This window comes from Tauraco erythrolophus, chromosome 15, assembly GCF_009769465.1.
Source record: "Tauraco erythrolophus isolate bTauEry1 chromosome 15, bTauEry1.pri, whole genome shotgun sequence".
NCBI lineage: Eukaryota > Metazoa > Chordata > Aves > Musophagiformes > Musophagidae > Tauraco > Tauraco erythrolophus.
Window position 1 is genome coordinate 11,850,414 of NC_141479.1, and position 18,635 is coordinate 11,869,048.

Genomic DNA, 18,635 nt, shown 5'->3' on the forward strand with positions numbered 1-18,635 from the left:
AAGCACAAGTCACAAAAGAGACCTGTGCAATTAAACAGCACTCTTCTACACAAAGAGCTAATTAAAGTGACATCCAGGAGGTGAACCAAGCTGTCCTTTACCGAAAGAGAGAGCATATGAGCTTGCCACATGACCTCCTGCAAAGGGAAAATACTGAGAGGTTACTAGAACTGTTCCGCTCCCTCGCACCAGCAGAATCCACCGCCAACCACTGTGACCACACAGACCACCAGTTCAGGCAAATTGTGTCTCAGAGGTTCCAGTGGCCCCACATTCCCCTCCTCAGAAGGTTTCTGCCCCCCACATTTCTATTTCTCCTCTCAGCTGGGGAGAGAGGGAGAGCAGGGCAACTGGAAACGGGTATGTGTTTGGGCTGGGGCAGCTGGAACCTCTCAAAGTGGATTGACCACAGAGAAGCACTTCTCTGAAAGCAGATGAGGTGCTGAGACAGGAGGTCTCCACGCTCAGGAGTTAATCCTCACCCCCATTTCTGCCGAGTGGAGTGCGTGTACACATGCATTTCTGCCTCTGTGTGTCACAAAAGAGGAACAATGCTCAGGGGTTTTCTAAACCAATTTTAAATTCATATTTATTTAAGACTATTTACAATCTTAATACAGCTGGATTAGGAAATCAACAGAGACAGCCTAATTTAAAACATCAAAGGACCAGCTGTACCTGAGAGAAGGTAGGCAGGAGGGGAGGGCTGCAGGAAGTCTCTCTGAATCCAGTTGCTCTTCCCAGCAGATATCACATCTGATTCCCTCTGGGCACTGGGCACCTGAGATTCAATGGCTCATTCAACCTAAGCAATTAGCAGCTACTGACATGTGCTGTGGAAGCTGCACTAAGCTGCCTACCTGGCCCTGGACCACTGTGGGTCATTTTGTGCCACCGTTTTTAGGAAGCTCTGGGTGACCCTGAGCTGCTGTGTCCCACCAGGCGCTCCCCCAGCACGGGTACAGAGGACTGGCTCAGCTAGTCGCTTCCCCGCCGGCCCCAGTACGTCCCTGTTGAACAGAAGCTCCTGGGCTGCTGTGCTGTGCGGACGTTTTGTTAAACACAGAAATTGCTGCTGATCCATTTCTTCCTTTGACCCTTCTACCAGAACTAGATATAAAGGCAAATAAGTAATACTGGGCACAGGATTGTCTCAGAACCAAAATGCCACCCAGACAGCAGGCAGACACGTACACCAGTCCTACCACGCAGGTGTGCGGAAACAAAGGAAAAACGAGTGGATTTTTTTTTTCTAACTGTGGTGAAAGGCCACCTTCCTCCTCTCTTTCAGGTGTTTTCATGTATTTTAAAGTTTTAAATCCAGTCTTTTGATAGCAGAAGCCTACACTTAAAAACCCATCACCTTTAATTGTGAGGCAGCTTTGGGAAACAAGGCAGACAAGCCATTTTCAAGCTACAAAACGCTACCAACTGTTTAAAAAAAATTAAAGGAAAAGAAAATCACATTTCAGTAACTAACCAGACTGACATGCTGTTTGAGATTAAGGGGGAGCTGGTCCCTTGTTTAATAAAAATAAATCCTATACACAAATACCAGTGAGGACCTTGGCACAATTCAACACCATTTTCATGTCAAAAAGCAACTGTAAAAAACTCACCCGTGTATTTTTGTCAGCTGCAATGGGCATTCTTGTTTACTATCCACACAGGCTTACGTGAAGGACTTACAAAGGGTATGTTGGAGCTGAAATTCTAAATACAAAAACTGGATCATGAAAAAAATAGAAATATTTTTAAAGATTATTTGCTGCAGAAGTCAGTGACTTTCTCAAGAACATTTAAAGAGCAAAATCTATCAGGAGACAGTAAGTGGCAAATCCTGATTAGCTAAAATAATCAGCATTTCACTAAAAGGAAATACCCGAAGGAAAATAAAATCATTCTGGCTAGTTTCTCTTTTTTAGTTAAATAACATGTATGTTTTATTTTCAGTTTGTTCCACTGGAGCAGAGGAGAGAGAGATAAATGAAAGATGAGAGCCATAATCCATGAGAACACTCTCAGACTTCCACAGATAGTGAAATTTAACATTGATATGACAGCAACTCATCTCAGAGTCTAAGCTCTGCTTCGGAATCAGGGACAGCACAAAAAAGAATAGGGATAAAGAACTCGTATCAGCCTCGGCTGGTAAGAGAGGCAATGTGTAAAAATAGTCGGCAAGCATCGTAAACCAAGGAGGAAAAACCTCTGTAGCTGACTTCTTGCCATTTTCTTCTTTAAATTGTTGCTGTTACAGCAGAGCGGAGTTTAAGTTCAGTATTAACTACTACAAAATGACCACATTTATTTTCATGGTTGTACAGACCCAAAAGATCCACCACATTATACGCAGAGGGGACACCTGTACAGATGGGCAACAAGCTCTTGACCTGGCTGGCACGTGCTCTGAATAAACTCCAACTCCTCCTTCTACAACAGCATCTGGAGAACCAGTGTCACACCCAGGAACCTCTCTCCAGCTGACTGGTGGTAACCGGCTGCTGCGAGACCGTATGGAAGATATTTTGCTCTCCATCACTTGTAGCAACCTTAGCATCAAAACATTTAAAGTCATTAGAAGGAAATGCAGGCAAACCTTACAGAGAGGAAAGCAGACATGCAGAGATGAAGCAGCTTCCTTTAGCAAGCCAAAAATAAAACCAACACTGCCAGAGCAGTGCCCAAGAGCTACAGGATCACACATCCTCTAAGCACGTATGGTCAGATTCTTTTTACTTTGCTGCTTTTACCGGCAGAAACAACATGCAAAGTACTGTTACCCACACCTGACGCCACACAGCACACCACCTGCCCTTTGCACTAGCTAATTGCTCCTTTGTTTTAAAAGAGCCCACTCTACAGGATCAGGATCCAAGTTTTTGGATCCTAGGTACTGGGATCACAGTTATTTGCATAGTGACACTAAGGTGCTCCTGTGTTCAGGAGTTGCACAGGGTTCCGAAATCGTCAAATACTCTAGGGAGATCTTAGACAAGGCAACGAGCCTTTAGGCCTGGCTTAGTGCTGCCCAGCATCATCAAGGCCATGGTGACTACATTACCATCTGATGAATTCAGGACTGCGCACACACTCTTATCACAGGGTCTTCGGTGCTAATAAGAACAGGATGAACCCCCACAAAACCAGGCTAATGTGTGCAATAGCTACGTGTCCAAGACTGTGTATGTAGCATGTTGCTCTTCTGTTGCTATAGCATACATTTTCATCTCATTCCCCAATCGAATCAATAATGCCAAGTAGCCATTCCGGTCTTAAAATTGTTCTCTTTAACCAAAAAGGCAACAAATGAGAAAACGCACTGAAGATTCAAAACTCATTTGGCAAATACTAAGCAGATGAATAGGCAACACTCTAGAAACTGATAAACACTGATCTAGAGAAGATATTTCCAGTGCTTTAGAGCACCCTGAAACAGATGATTGTAGGTCCTAATTAGTACTTTCAGTGTGTATGTATATATCTATATATACACACAAAATCATTTTGTTTATATATACTCACTTAAAACAACTCAGCTGAAACCACAGATTTTTTTCATACTTCTCAGGCTGAAGAGATTTCTTTTATCGTTTTGTTGTATTATAACAATATATTCACTACAGAATAGTTTCATAATTAAAAGCCTTTAATTAAGAAGATTAATTAAACATGAGATAAGCATAAATACTAAACAAACTACTTCAGAGAAAATCCACAATCTGACCTACCAAAATAACTTTACATGCAATTACACATGCTGCAGATTACTGTTTGTAGATAATTGCCTTGGCTGTCTCCTTAAAGTCAACTGACCACATATTAAAGTTAAATAATATCAAACCAAAAAATGAAGTCAGGGCTGATTGGACTTGCAGTTAAATGCATTCATTTTTCGTACATCTCAGCATTAACACATTACTGGTTCAATATCAATTACCAGTGGACCTTACTCATAACAAGTACTTACAGTACACTTCTGAAGCTAGCTTTCAATCCTCAAAATTAAAGATATTATTTTGTCTAGAAATTTCTTCATAATTTAATTTCCTTCAAATTACTTCTCAGAATAATCCCAACCCTAGAAATCTAACTAGCTTGATATACTGTTGACTCTTAAATACATTTCCTACAGCATTTTAACATGTTCTTACTGATGACACAGGAGAAGTAAACCAACTCATTTTTTGTGGGAAGGCTGCTTAACTGAATGAACAATGAAAAGGCAATGCTTAGATCCTACATGTAGTAATGGAAAATTTTAATTGCTTTTGGAATCTCTGCCATTATTCTTCCTAGCAGACAGAGTCAGACCAACTTTGTACCCAAACCCACACATGGTATACACAACGTCAATGAATGAAGTAAAACAACATGAAGGGAGGTTTATTATTTCAAGAGAGATCTCTATTCATTTCAAAAATTCAGTTTCATGGCCATCAATGGGAACTGCAAATGCACCTGGGGAAGAGGGCCACACAATTCAGAAAGCTTTCACAAAGGGAGTGGAAGTCCTAGAAACATCAGAAAATGAAAAACTTAAGTACAAGTGTGAATGCTTTTGATAAACCTCTATAGACTAAAAGTTTTGGTTTTCTGCACCCTTAGATTTCAGATGTACCAAAGCTGCAAAATGTAATTATTTTTTTTGTTGACAAAAAAAATAATAATTAACTCTATGTTTCAATTAAAATTGTTTATTTTTTGACCTACTTTTAGGTCTTTGAAAGGTGCTGCTCTTAGACTACATTAATGGGTTTATCTGCGTACAGAGTAGAGATTTCCTAGACTGTTCTCTAACTTCATTTATTAAATATTTTAACTACACATTTCATTCCAGCAAGGTGTGGAAATGACAGGTTTACATTTTTAGGACTCTTTACCCCTAAGCAATAAGAGAACAGAAACCGGAGCAGGGATGAATTCCACCAGCAACAGAAACTGAAATTCTAATTATAGTCTCCGAGGGAGACGCTACAGAGTTAGTCTGCCAAGACCTCCTTCATTAGTGAAATAACCTCAAACTCTTTCAAGAAGTGTAATCTACCAAGACATGTGGAAGAACAGAAGGCAACTTTAAATAGGTTTAACAGACAGTTACCTAATTTATTTATTTTTTTAATTGAAAGACACAAATAATCTTTTCAAAAGGTTGATGTGTACGGACGAGTGAAAGTCCTAGAGTGAAAATGCAATATACCTCATGAACTTACAGAAGAGTGTATATATATATATGTAATTGTTGCACAGCTTTTAAACCAAACAGTCAGGATCGTGACATTTAAATATACTTGAGAACAAACTCTGCTCTATGGAAATTTTTGATTACTATTGACTTCCAGAGCCAAAATTTCACTATCAGCACGTATAGCATGGGCAGCGAGTAAAATGAACCCAAACAGAAGGTGCATTAGTAAAGTTAACGGGGGAATGTATACAACATACGTTTTTTCCCTGTTACCTGGTGGTATATGTAACTGCAATTTGAAGCACAGTCAAATTATAGGCAGTTCCTATCTGCATGAGCCTATAGGGTCTGTAGAAATCTAAATTCCTTAAATGTAACATTAGTTTTTCCATACTGCACATGTTTTAAGGGCATTATTTGTTTTATGAGCTAACTTGAAATCCTGATGACACGTGTTGAAGTAACTTTATTTTCCCCTTACTAGGCACCGAATTAGCCTGCTTACTAATGTTTGAAAAATTGCTGTCAAGAAACAACAGTAACTGAGATATGACTTCTATTTTCTATTTCATCATTATGCAAATACTTTGAAAATTGATAATACTGTATGTGAGCTAAAAATAAATGGACTTGGTGATCAAAACCGTGCTTTATAAGGCAGGCTGTTGATGATCTAACGTAAATATTGATTTAAGAGGAGGCAATGCTTTCTTTGTATCTAGACACATTACTACTGTAGCAGTTACAAGCAGCCAGTCCTTCCTAAATATGCCTGTACAGCATGTTTTCTTCAATGTAAGAGATTTATGCTGTATTTTTACTGATTTCTTAACAGCTGTAGCAACATCCATTACATTTGTGAGATAAGCTCCTGGTACAGGCTAAGTACAGGTAATGCCGACTTGTAATTGCAGGCAAAATGCAATTGAACATAGACTTTTATAAGGTTCTTAAACACTCATACATGCAGTCTTCTAAGCATAACAAGCATAAGGGCAATGTTTATCCATAAACACCATTTTATTAGATGGCTTCAAACAATAATAGCAGCTATTTCATAAACCTTCTGTAAATTACTAAAACTCCAGGAAGAGAATTATGCTACACTAAACCATCACAAAAAATAATAAACCATCATCAAATACATGTTTGAAACTGATGAAGTACCATCTCAAAATAATAAAATAACGCTTACAACAGTCTTCAAACAGCAATGAGCTCTCAATCTCAACTGAATCAATGCTACTGCTTTGCCTCAGCTATTGCTTCTACCCCTACCACAGAGAGACTTTCTCTTTTTATTACAATTACTGAAAGAACTCTTACCTCTCCATCTCATATTCCTTCATACCTGCTTTTACTGCCTTCATTACCTGTAAGATACATATTAACATGGGACATTCATAGCAGGAGGAAATCTCATATTTATAAATTGATGACTTATGACTGAGTATCTCCAGAGTAACCTATATTACAAAAATATCATCTGTACTTCATTTAAATTTACATCAGTAGATGCATTTTAAAATTGCATTAGAAATCAAATTCATATTAATCTTTATAAATGCCTGCAGTCTCCAGCAATAAAGCAAGTTTAATTACCAAACTATATCCTAATGAAGTGCAGCTCATCACAATACCACTGCTTAATTCTGAAAGCTCTAATGAACTTGGCAGAAAGTCCTTTTGGTTTACTTTTATGAAACACCGGCAAAATAAATCTGTGAACTGGAATATACTACCAAAGGGAGATTCTCTTATACTGTGCAATCTGAATCAACAGAAAACTACGAGAGTTAACACTGTTTTACAATCCATAAGTCTGATTTTTGTTCTCAGATTTGCAGAGAACATGCACCAGTTTTATTCTTTTGCCTGTTTCTTTTTTAGTCTTTTTCTGTTTCTAAAAGTTCTAGGTAGGTGCTCTATGAAAGAAATTATCTCAGATGGGATAAGATTATTCAAGGATGATGAAGCTCCAAAAAGAATGAATGCAAATGACTTTAGAACTTTACAATATTCACTTTAAATATTATTACACTTCACAGTTCAGAAATTTGTGGAGCAGGGGCAAAGTCAGCAGTTGAGTCAGTAACCTTACCAGCTACTCTTAACTAAGCTCCCTCCAATCATTGCTCAGAACTCACAGCATCTCTGCATCACTATAGGGAGCACAGGACTGACACCCAAGTTAACTTCATCATCAATACCAGTATAGTAATATGACACCACTGGTATAGTCCAACCTGAGTAGCCTTGCTGAGAGCCTGGATTTGTCTTTGCCACGCTGCTATGTCAACAGAATAGCATGGTGAAGCACTGGACCGGGGTACATATGCATCTCTAAGGAGCAACTAAGGAATCCTTGCACTATTCTCCACTGTGCACGGAAACACTTCTTCCGTTTGTAAGGATCTGGAGAAAGCAACCTGCTAGTTAAACTTTTCAGAGCCACACATACTGACATGGGCCAGAAGAATAATCATCTTGATCTCTTCTTTCTCATCACTATACAGGTATTTGTGCAGATAGGACAGATAGATTGCAAGCAGGTCACCTTCTGCCGAGGCTCCAGCTCTTATCCAAAACCACACTTCATTTCTCACACATCACAAATGCACCAGTGAGTTCAAGGACAATGCAAGGTATATTACTGGGCTGTAATAGGAGGGATATTATCCTCTTATTTCTATCCAGCCTTTCTGTTATTTTATTACTAAGCAATTCAGGGTTGCTGGGAACATTTTCTGAGTACCACTGCTACACTAAGAGCAAAAATTATTAACAGTAAAGGATCCATTACCTCTTTATGAGCTTCACTGGAGATTTTATTGGTGTAGCGCAGAACTTCCAACTCCATGTCTGTCTTAATAACACGACTTAAAGAAAAGCAGAACAGATATCAGGTTAGGTTGGAACTTCACAGCTTAAGAATACGAAACAAAAAAACCCTGAAAATAATACACATCACTTAGGGTAAAATCAGATCCAGTACACCTCAAGAACAAAGAGTAATTACAGTATTCATGACAGCAAAGTTTTGTTGGCATTGATTCACCATTAGCAAAACAATCTTACAAAGGAGAGTCACAAGTATTTCAAATATCAGCCTGCATTATTTTAATACTCTAAAAAAGTGGTCCAACCAACATTTTTTAACTGATTCTACAGTATATTAGGAACAAAAGCAATTTATTTCTGCATTTGTCATGGCTCAAACACTACTTCAAAAAGGAACATTTCTACAAGCAGACTTGATCTACTTTTTAAACACAATTTGAAACTAGTTTACATAACGAAATTCCCAGAGCTCCAGAATTTCTATTTAGCACAATCCCAACTCCCACCTATTTGCAATACCTCAAAAGGAGGGGTGGGTGGGTGTGATGGAAATGCTATTTCTGTTTGGTACTACAAAAACACAAAACATGAAATTCAAAACCCACAGCAGTAGTAATTACAGACATAATGCTCATTCTCTTTCACCTGCTTCTGGAGGAAAAACAAAACCAAATTCAAAAAACTCCCATCCTGTTCTTCACACCTTATGAGATACTGAATTTGTGTCTATTTATGAGCCTTGATACTCTGTTCTGAACCCATTTTAAAAGTTTACCACTAAACTCTTATCTACTTACATTGCTTTATACCATGTATTTCAAATAAAAGCAGCTATTTAGTGTGACATGAATGGGGAAGCAAAGATAGCTCCATACCTTCTATTGAAAATCACCTACTCTTTTCACTGCTACACATATTGATTTCTTAATATTTCTCATGCCCACCACAAGGGCAAGTGTGAAGTACATACTTACTGTTTACAAAGAACAAAACTACACCTACTGAATTACATGAAAATATTTAAATTGTATTTTCCAGCTCCACTCCAGAGCTTGCAGCAGTTACAAAGTACCATAACTGTTATATTTTGAAACTGCCACCAAGACATCCCTTTATTATAACATGCTCCTACTCCCATTGCTGTAGAAAACTATTTACTGTATTTCTGCTACTGTAGTTTACTTTAATGAGTCCAGAAACAGGTTTCTCAGCCATCAGTGCCTCTGATGTGCAATAAGAGCATTTCCCACAGACAGCAATCATATTGCTATGCAGCCACTCCCCTTCAAACACAACTTTTCCAGCAAGAGTAAAGGTACCTCTGTAAAACGGCTGGTATCAATCAAAACGCTCTTACAAATGGAAACACAGCAGAGCAGAATGGATTGACGTTCTTCGTCAATTGAAATATGACACAAAATAATAATTATGCCCATTGAGAATGAGAAGTGCAAGGTTTTAAAATGCACACTGAGGTGAAAAAATTACACTGGGATGGTATAATCTGCTCACTGTGCTGAGGAAATGAACTTCTGTTTCTGCGTTTCAGCCAAGACATAAAGAACAATAGCTCAAATATATTCATGTTAGAATGAGGCAGCAAAGGCTTACAGATGTATTTATTTTTTTAATCCTGTTCTTTGGAAGACTGCATGTGCTAGGAGGATAATTTATCTGTTGTTTGATGTGCCTCATATTATTTTCAATATACAATACATATCCCTGATCTGCAAGTGCCTGAAGAATAGGTTGCTTCATAATTCAGATGTCTATCTCTATATTGGAATCTGCTAGTAATACAAATTAGTAACTGCTCAGCTACAAGTGCAAATAGTATTAGAACCTATTTCACTTGACTAGGTCATAAGGCTTCAGGGTCAAGATATTTACTTTATTTCTCAGGTATCTTTTTGCATATACAAATTCATGCCAGCCTCAGACAGATTTTTTTTATGGAATGCATCATCTTCATTTACACAAGGTCAAGCACTGAAACATTTTACAGAAATCGTTTAGTCAGAGATCAACAAAAATCACTAGCCAACCGTTAGTAAGGAAGAGAGGGAGGATGTACAATTGTGCAGGGAGCACCATCAACTTCACCCTCCACCAGACACCAAAAAGAAAAAGTCAGTGGGCTCCTGTGCTGTCTGCAGTGGCAGTGTCAAAGGAGTTCCCACTAGTGTATTTCAGTAGCAGAAGGGCACATATTCCAGTACCTTGTCACTGTTTTGTGACGTAAAAAGCAATACTCTCTCTAGGCAGGTTTAAAGTGTTGCTAGTGAAGCACTGTGGTTAGCACTGCAAGGCAATCTCGCTGGTGATGAGTGGTCCACAGTTTTCATGATGTTTTGCCCTCCACTTCCACGACATGGCTAGGAAGAAAGTCCCACCTTTGTTGATGAATGTGAACTTCAATGTTCTATTAAAAGCAGCTCTTGGACAAGTTACACACTCCGCACATATTCATTAATATTTTAATGAGAACAAATAATTTCCAGGCTCCAGCTAACACAATTGCAAAAATGTACAGATACAGCATGTAAGGCCATTGGCACATTAACAGGCAAGCCACTCAGTGCAATCAAATTAGAATAGAAGCACAAGTCTCCTACTGTCAGAATTAACCTATAACTTTCAATTTCTTTTGTTTAATTTCTGGATAAGGTTGTGGTTTTTGTTTTTTTTTTTTTTCATTTTACCAGTGCATAAACTTTTCTTCTTCCTCATTCTCTTCTTTTACATATGCTTTGTGCTTTTATTTCCACTTGCTATATGAGTAGGTGGTCTTTTAGTGCATGTCAGTCATCCAACAGAAGAGAGAAGCATTAATATAAACAAGTATCATTTCGATCCTGAAATTAAGTTTGGGCATTTTAAGTGGCTGGATACTAAATTTCATGCACAACCTATTTTCCATTAATCAAGTGGTCAAGAGCACATAATTAAGGCAATTATGAGGTTGAAACTTGCATAACTACATTTTCCTAAACCAGTGCTTTCCTCAAAGATACACAAATGTTTGCTTCTCTAAGTGCATTCACCATTCCTGATCACACCACCAGAAGTATTTGTTCCCAGTTATCGACAAAGTGTTTACCAGCTGTCTTGTTTTGTTGTTTTTAGTACACGTGTGCAACCGTAATGGCTGCTTTCTGTGATGTGCACGGAAAACATCTGGGTACCTCCACTCCTCCTTGTCCTTCTGGAAATGCAATTATGTCTACAGACCACCTAGTATGTATAGATGCTGCCCACATAGACAGACTCTGCAGTCCTGCCTTGTCTTCACCCCTTTTCACCTCTGCTGTTACCCTTCCACGTTTTATTTGTAGAAATTTCTCTATCATAGTTGATACATCTATGCTCTTCTGCAAGCTTTCACATAAAAACTCGCTAACTGAATTAGCATCAAAACGGAGTAATGCACATATGCAAAGGAGAAGCACTACAACAGTTGCATGAACACCAAATACAGGAGTTCATCTTGAAACAGTTCAAAAAGATGTCAAGATGTTTACAACATAAATCAAAAAACCCTGAAAACACAAAAAGTGTATTCCTAGCTTTAAGACATTAAAACACAGATCGCTTTACCAGAAGAAACAATTATAGCTTTTCATGAAGGTAATGTAAAATACAGAATATATGAATTCTTCCACATGTAAATATCAAATCCCATTTTCATTGAGGTTATGGGAAAATACAATATATACAGGCACAAAAGGAGTCATACATTGCTAAATGCTTATCTTCTAGCACCACCACGATTATGGTAGACAGACACTGGTATACTAAAGTAAAAGGCCATTTTTCTAAGTGCTAATGTAGAAAAAGTTCCTTCTGATTACTAGGGAGATGGTTTGGACAAGTTTAGAGTTTGTCTTCTGTTAGATTACATTTACTTTTCAAAACAGTGAAATCAATACTTAGCATATACATTCAGCATCAAATCTGAAATGAGACCCCTGAAATTTAAAATGAAAGTGTTTAAATGTGTTTGAAAACACATTCACCCAATTTAAAAAAAGTGAAAATACCCATCTGCAAACTGCTGAAATCCAGTCTAAGGTCAAATTCTTATTCTTTATCCTTAAGTTTCATATCAAGTCAGAAGACACTGAGATCTTGAAAAAGGATGAGTAAGAAAGGGAGGCAACAGATCCTTAAGCACAAACACTTTGCCCCTTGTCAGTGTTGAACCATTTTCTCTGCATTTTATTAGAAGACCGTATAATACTAGAGTTGCCTTTGTAGCTCTCAGTTCTCTCCAGATGGTTCAGAAAACTCAGTCATTTCACCTCTTGCTGGCAGTTTTGACAGTATGGTATAGATCAGAGTTTTTCTGACAAGTATCATGTAAAACAGAATAATTCAGAGTTTGCTGAATTTGAAATTACATGCATTCATGCAAGCATATGATTCATATTAAGCAGTTTCCTACCCTAGAATACAATCTCAAAAAAACTCATCTTCCTAAAAGAAAAATATTCTTAATTCTAAAAACGTTATTGCTTTCCAAAGAAAGTTTCTTGGGCAATAACTTGACATTCCAAGGAAATTTCTGCTTTAGGAAGTTTTAGTACATATAGCCTGTCATTCACTTCTTGATTTCACCAGACACTTATCCTAACAACGGTCTTTAACACACTTCTGATTTAAAATGAAAGGCATTAAACTTGACAAAACTTTTTAAAAGACTTTTGAATTCAAATCTGAACTTTGGCTTCACTTACAATTCCCTTTCCTTAAAAGCCAGGTGGAGGGAAGGTGCACACCACGCATCTCTCCCTCGTGAGATAGCACACAGAATGTAGACAGAACACAAGTTCAGAAATTGATGTGTAAGAATGTACAAATTCAATACAATTAGGAAAACTTGTTAAAGAAGGAGCTTAGCAAAATCTATTTCCTTTTAATAATATTGTTAGTGTTTCATCAGTAAAGCTCCTGTCATTGCAGATATCTACAGGGAAGATCCAGATATGTTCACACATGCTCTGAGACCCCTGATGTCATGTTACATTACTTACAAAAAAAATAGAAAGGATAAATTGAGTTAGAAGTTCTTCAAAAAGTCTTGTTTTCCTGCAGAGGTGGCTGCTGCTGAGTTCTAGTTAGTTGGTTTGGTGTTGGGTGAGGGGTTTTTTTGTCTTTTAAGACATTGGGATCTTCCAGCCTCTGACACTTCATTATCCTGTGTCCAGCAGCCAGAGGAGATTCTCTAAGGGATCTGATAAACTGTTTAAAGAGCGGAGGAGGGACCTACATCTTTAACCTGACAGTGCCGTTTTTGTGCTCCTCTTGTTTGTCCACCTTTTTGTACTCCTGTTAGTGGAGAAAGACAAGGGGCAAGAAAGTTGCAAGCTGGCAACTAGACGAAGACAGCAGAAGATTTTAATATTAGCAAATATGCTGAGAACAAAGAATGATATGTAGTAGTATATAATACAATCAGCTACCTCACTGGTAGTCAGAGTGGACACTTTCCTGTTTGTATTTTAAGATTCTGAGCTTATCTATCTTAACTGAGTATTTGCCTCCTCATTTCTAGATTAATACACTCAGAAAGCTTAGATAAAAAACTGATTCATTAATCCACTATGTTGCTTCTTCAGTTAATTTTTTAAATGGAGAACTAGAAAGCCGTAGTTATGGAGCAATCCTGAGGACAAAATCAGCAACACTGACCAAAAGAGTAAAACTGGCAAAATGCAGCAGCTTTGCAAGCTGCTAAGACATTTAGTCACACTCTCTAATTTTGTCTATCCTAGATAGGCTGCAGCAGAATTCCCCTGGAATTACAAATTATAGTTACATGAATAATAATTCAACAAAATTAATGTTGTTAAAATAATTCCTAGAGAAGTAATAACATCTTATTAAATATTACCTGTTCAGACACAGTTTTCATCTACCTCTGACTTTCATTGCTAGAATATGAATTATCCTCAGTTCTTTTTCTATTCCTACAAATCCACATTTACACAAATGTGACTTAACTTCAAACACATTCTATAAAAATGTATATCCAGACACAACGCTTAAGAAACATTACGTTACACAAATTCCTGACTTTTCAATGCTGTTAGCTAGTCCTGTTTATACTTTTTTTATATTATTTCCACATCACAACATGAAATCACCTTAAAATTAAAACTCTTATAGTAAACTAGGAGGCTTCTGCTGAGGGAATCTCTCTGAAGCAATGGTACACAATATAAGCATGTTCAACAGTATCCAAAGAGAAAGACTTTATGCTACTCACCATTCTGCAATTTCAGGATGAAGGATTTTGTTGTTCACATGAAATCTACAAAGAAACAGAAAAATACAAATGTTAAAAAACAGCCAAACACACAACAGCAGAGACTGCATAGTCACTTTTTTTTTTTTTAACGTGCCTTCTCTGAGGATGCGAAAATCTGCAAAGGCAAATATCGTACTGGAATTCAGTACGGATCAGCATAGATCTCACAGTGAAGAGAATGCACACACTCATCTTCACTGTGCAAGTATTTCATTTTGAAATACATGAGACAGATACATAATTTTAAGAATGCGCAAAAACCACAGTAACAGTATGTTCGAGACACATTTTAAAACCTTCTTTTGACAAAGATGAAACGTTAAGTTACCAATTCACTGCTATGACTGTGGGTTGGACCAGACCGGCCTTGAGAGGTCCCTTCCAACCAAAATTATTCTGTGATTTTAACTTTGCTCCTCAAATACCCTTCAATGAAATTAAACAATGAATTGCTAATTTCATCCTTTGTTTTACACCTTCAGATTTTTGTGTACACAGAATGTGGCATGCGATAAACAAGCTTGCTCAGAGGACTGTGAAAAGGAAAACAATCTCTCCTTATCTTTTCCGATCTAGAGAAGAGGCAAAGCTTCCATCTCACCTTGGCCTCAAACACTTACCTATTTTTCTGTTTATTTTCTACATTAGCAATTCATATGTTCTTGGAACTATTTTGAGGCTCTCTAAACAATAACATTACAGTGGCCAATAGAGTAAGAAGCTGAGTAATTAAGTGGAACATAAATGGATTTTCAAGCATTGTTCAAGGGTGGGTTTTTTTGCTTAGAATTTAAATGCCTAAGGACAAGTCTACATCAAAGGTATTTTTGTCTGACTCAGGACTGTTGGCTCTTCAGTTAGGGCATTTAAGAGAATTAAAACGCTCCAAGACTCCCAACAGATCTTCAGAAGAATGTTGTAAGGCAACAATTCATTTTCCCACGTTTTTGAATGAAAAATTAAATCTATTCCAGGTTATTAACCATTCCTTATACCTCAGAAGGGATGAACTAAAGCACAAATCCAATTAAAAAAAATATTTGAAAGTCACTTCTGATTGTACCAGGGTCTTCCTGCACCCTCAGATAGCAGAAAAACATCCTATGCTTTTCTTTTTCAAGAACATATGCTCATAAACTTATAAAATCCTAACAAGATGAAGGTCAATAGCTTTGTGTTCCTACTCCAAAACAGAAAACAACTTATCACAACACTCAACAATGACAAGCTGCATGGTATTCATATTATGGGTATCAATTAGAAACCACTGGAAATGCAACAATACAAAAAGCCACAAGTCATAGAATACTGCATTATTATAGAATAAAGTTGATACTTGGAAACAAGAAAGTATTGTAAAACCAGTGAAAAAGGGCACTTTTTCAATTTAATCATCACCATCCCAACAACTATTACCTATGTAGGCCAATGCAGACATAATTCTGGAATGGAAGAGCCAGTTAAATTTATACAGAAGAAAATATATGAATGAAATAGTAAAATCAATCTATAAAAATTCCACAAAACCAAAAGCCTGAGCTCCCTATCTGTCTGGAAGGCATTCAAACTGACACCACCACAGAAAACCAAGACACAGAAGAATTAAGCTGCAGCTGCAACAATGGATACAAGGACTTTCAATAATTGTCATCAGCATGTCAGACAGAAAACAGATCAATGAAGGCAAGCATAAAGAGACACTGCAGCACTGCAGAAAGCTCCAAAACCAGCTCTATGCAAATAAGACAAGCATAAACTATGGTTACCAAGAAATAACAAAAGAAAATAAAGGGCAAGGAAGGGCAGGTACAGAAGACAGCTGACTCTGAAAATTCTCATCTCTTCTGTCAAGAACCTGACACATGCCCTCTAACCACAAGCACAAACGGATGAAACCAAAAGCAAATCAAATGAGCCAAACAGTAAAACTATGAACCTTACAACTGCATCTCATCTGAGCATTGATCTGACAAAAAAAAACCAACAAAAAAATAGAGCGGGGGAATTGTACACTGGCAGAGGCTTATAATAGTTCAAATAATGCTCTTTTCTAAAAGAAATTTCAGCTGAGAGATGTACCATGTCTGTTGCAGACCCTGGTTTTTACCTATCCCAGCCATAAAGGCTCTGCTTGAACCATCTTTGTGTAGTTTTTCAAGTTTTACTTACTGGCTGAGACCACCTACTGCACAGCAGCTCTTTAAAATTCTAGTTGCTGCCAACTGGGGAAGCTAATTAAACACACACTTAGCTCGTGACAACTGTGAGTCCTGTGCGAGTGGCCACAAGGCCACCTGTTCATGACTGCTAGACTTCCAAAGCTAAAAACTCAAATTATCCTTCACTTTAGTTACCATCAAGCCAAGCAAACAAACCACATCCTAAAAGTTACTGGTTAAATGGCAAGCTCAAGGGGAAGAGCTTGTCATCACTAACGGGAGAACATAAATCGTGTTCAAAATGAATAATTCACATAATTTGTGCACAAAGTCCTACACAAAATATTCCTATCTTGTACATCTGGCAAAGTTTTTATCCTGCTAGACAACAACTTACTCCTAAAAACCATGTACTGTCCTTACATTAAGAGGATCATGTAGAGCAATCCAATTCTGCATTTTCCTGCAATTTGCACTTAGATGATGAGATATGTGGTCTTGAATAAGAAAACAAATAAATATTTTGCTACAGTTGCAATCTGTAACATGTTAATGCGCCCATTTAATCAGCACAGAACTAAGAAATACTATATTAAAAGGCATGTCCAGATTGATTTCCTACTCAGTTGTCCTTTAACATGCAAGTCAATTTAATTAGTAAAAAAAAAAAGCTAGAAATCGACACCTCCTATGTAATAACACTGCATAATGAGACCCTTTTCGGTCAGTTTAATGAATACACTTTGTGTGTATACAGTGATAAAAATCTAAGACATTTTCATACACAATGGCAGAATTTTCTACTCATCTTCAACATGGAGACTCTTTCCCCTAATAATTGACTTCACCACACAATAGGGAAAAGGCCATTTAGATGGTGGTTAGATGAAGCAAAGGAATTAACTGAAAAACTTTAAACATTAGGTACAACTGCTTAAACTGTCTATCATTTACATAATCAATTCTGAGGATGAAAAAAAGCCCCCAACACAGCCAGAAAAGATTTATTCAACAGTGATTTTAAGTAAGTAGCACAAAACTGTTTATCCATACAGGTTCGAATACATTGGTGAACTACATCATCTCAAAGCTTTTTTACAAGTGCTACATAACCGCTACATGATTAGATTTTTAAAACTCCTGCATGTTTTCCAGTCTGAAAAATGGTTCCATGAATTAGAAAAAAAATGAACTAGCCTTTATTAGCAAACAGAAATATATACTTCTAGAAAACAATCCATTAGAACTACTTTAGAAATCTGCCTTCTACACTTAAGCCATCTGAAGTAAGTGAGAGCAAATCACTTCTGCAGGATTCATAACAGCTGAAAACAAGGCTGACTTGACAGGAGTTACCAGGAACAACATAAGCAAATGGTCCAGGACTCCTATGTCCCTGCCCCAGACTGCTCCCACCACTGTACTACAGTAGCGCCCACCGCTGAGCAGGGAGACTTCCCAAGCACAGCCATTCTCCGTTTTTACAGATTGCAGCAATATACAAGCTTTTTTTAGTACAATATACTTTGCTACACAAGAGAGCTATAGGTAAACTAACAGAAAATATAATATGAGTCGCTATTATAGGCTCTATTATCAGCATAAAATCACATTTAATCATTGCTAGCAGGACAAAAATAACAGATTATTTTCGGGGTGAGCATAGAAATAACCCATGACCACAGTAGTCATTTTGTCTCAAATGACTATTTATTACAGTGGAAAAATTAATCAAATAGTTTAGGTAATTATGTTCCAGAAGAAGCTCCAAAGGTTCAAAAAGTAAGGCAGGGAAGCAACATCATTAAGGCAAGAAAAAGGCAGGTTCTGACAGGAGCAGATGAACAGCTGGCAAAGAGAGCAAGATTCAGCTTTTTCAGGAAATGATACATTATTTCTATTACTATCCATCACAAAAAAAAAAAAACCCAACCACAAAAAAAAACCCAAACACCACCACACCACACTAGCAGTATCAGTCTGGGAGAAAAAAAGACAAATGGGAGCAGGAGGAACACAAAAGGGCCTTAGCAAGCAAATACATCTTGGCCAGGTAGCCAGAAAATGGAAACAAACAAGAACCCAGGAATAAAATACAGCTTTATAGCTAGGGCAGAGCCCCGCTGAGCAGAGGACA

At 37.5% G+C, this 18,635-nt stretch overlaps 1 protein-coding gene across 1 annotated transcript in view; it reads right to left on the minus strand.

Moving 5' to 3' along the window:
* Positions 1–18,635, minus strand: part of PEPD (peptidase D) — a 143,810-nt gene that overhangs the window by 94,846 nt on the left and 30,329 nt on the right. Inside the window, 3 exon segments of the mRNA XM_086620892.1 lie at positions 6,515–6,561; positions 7,992–8,067; positions 14,298–14,342. Of these exon segments, the coding sequence (XP_086477018.1) occupies positions 6,515–6,561; positions 7,992–8,067; positions 14,298–14,342 (168 nt within the window).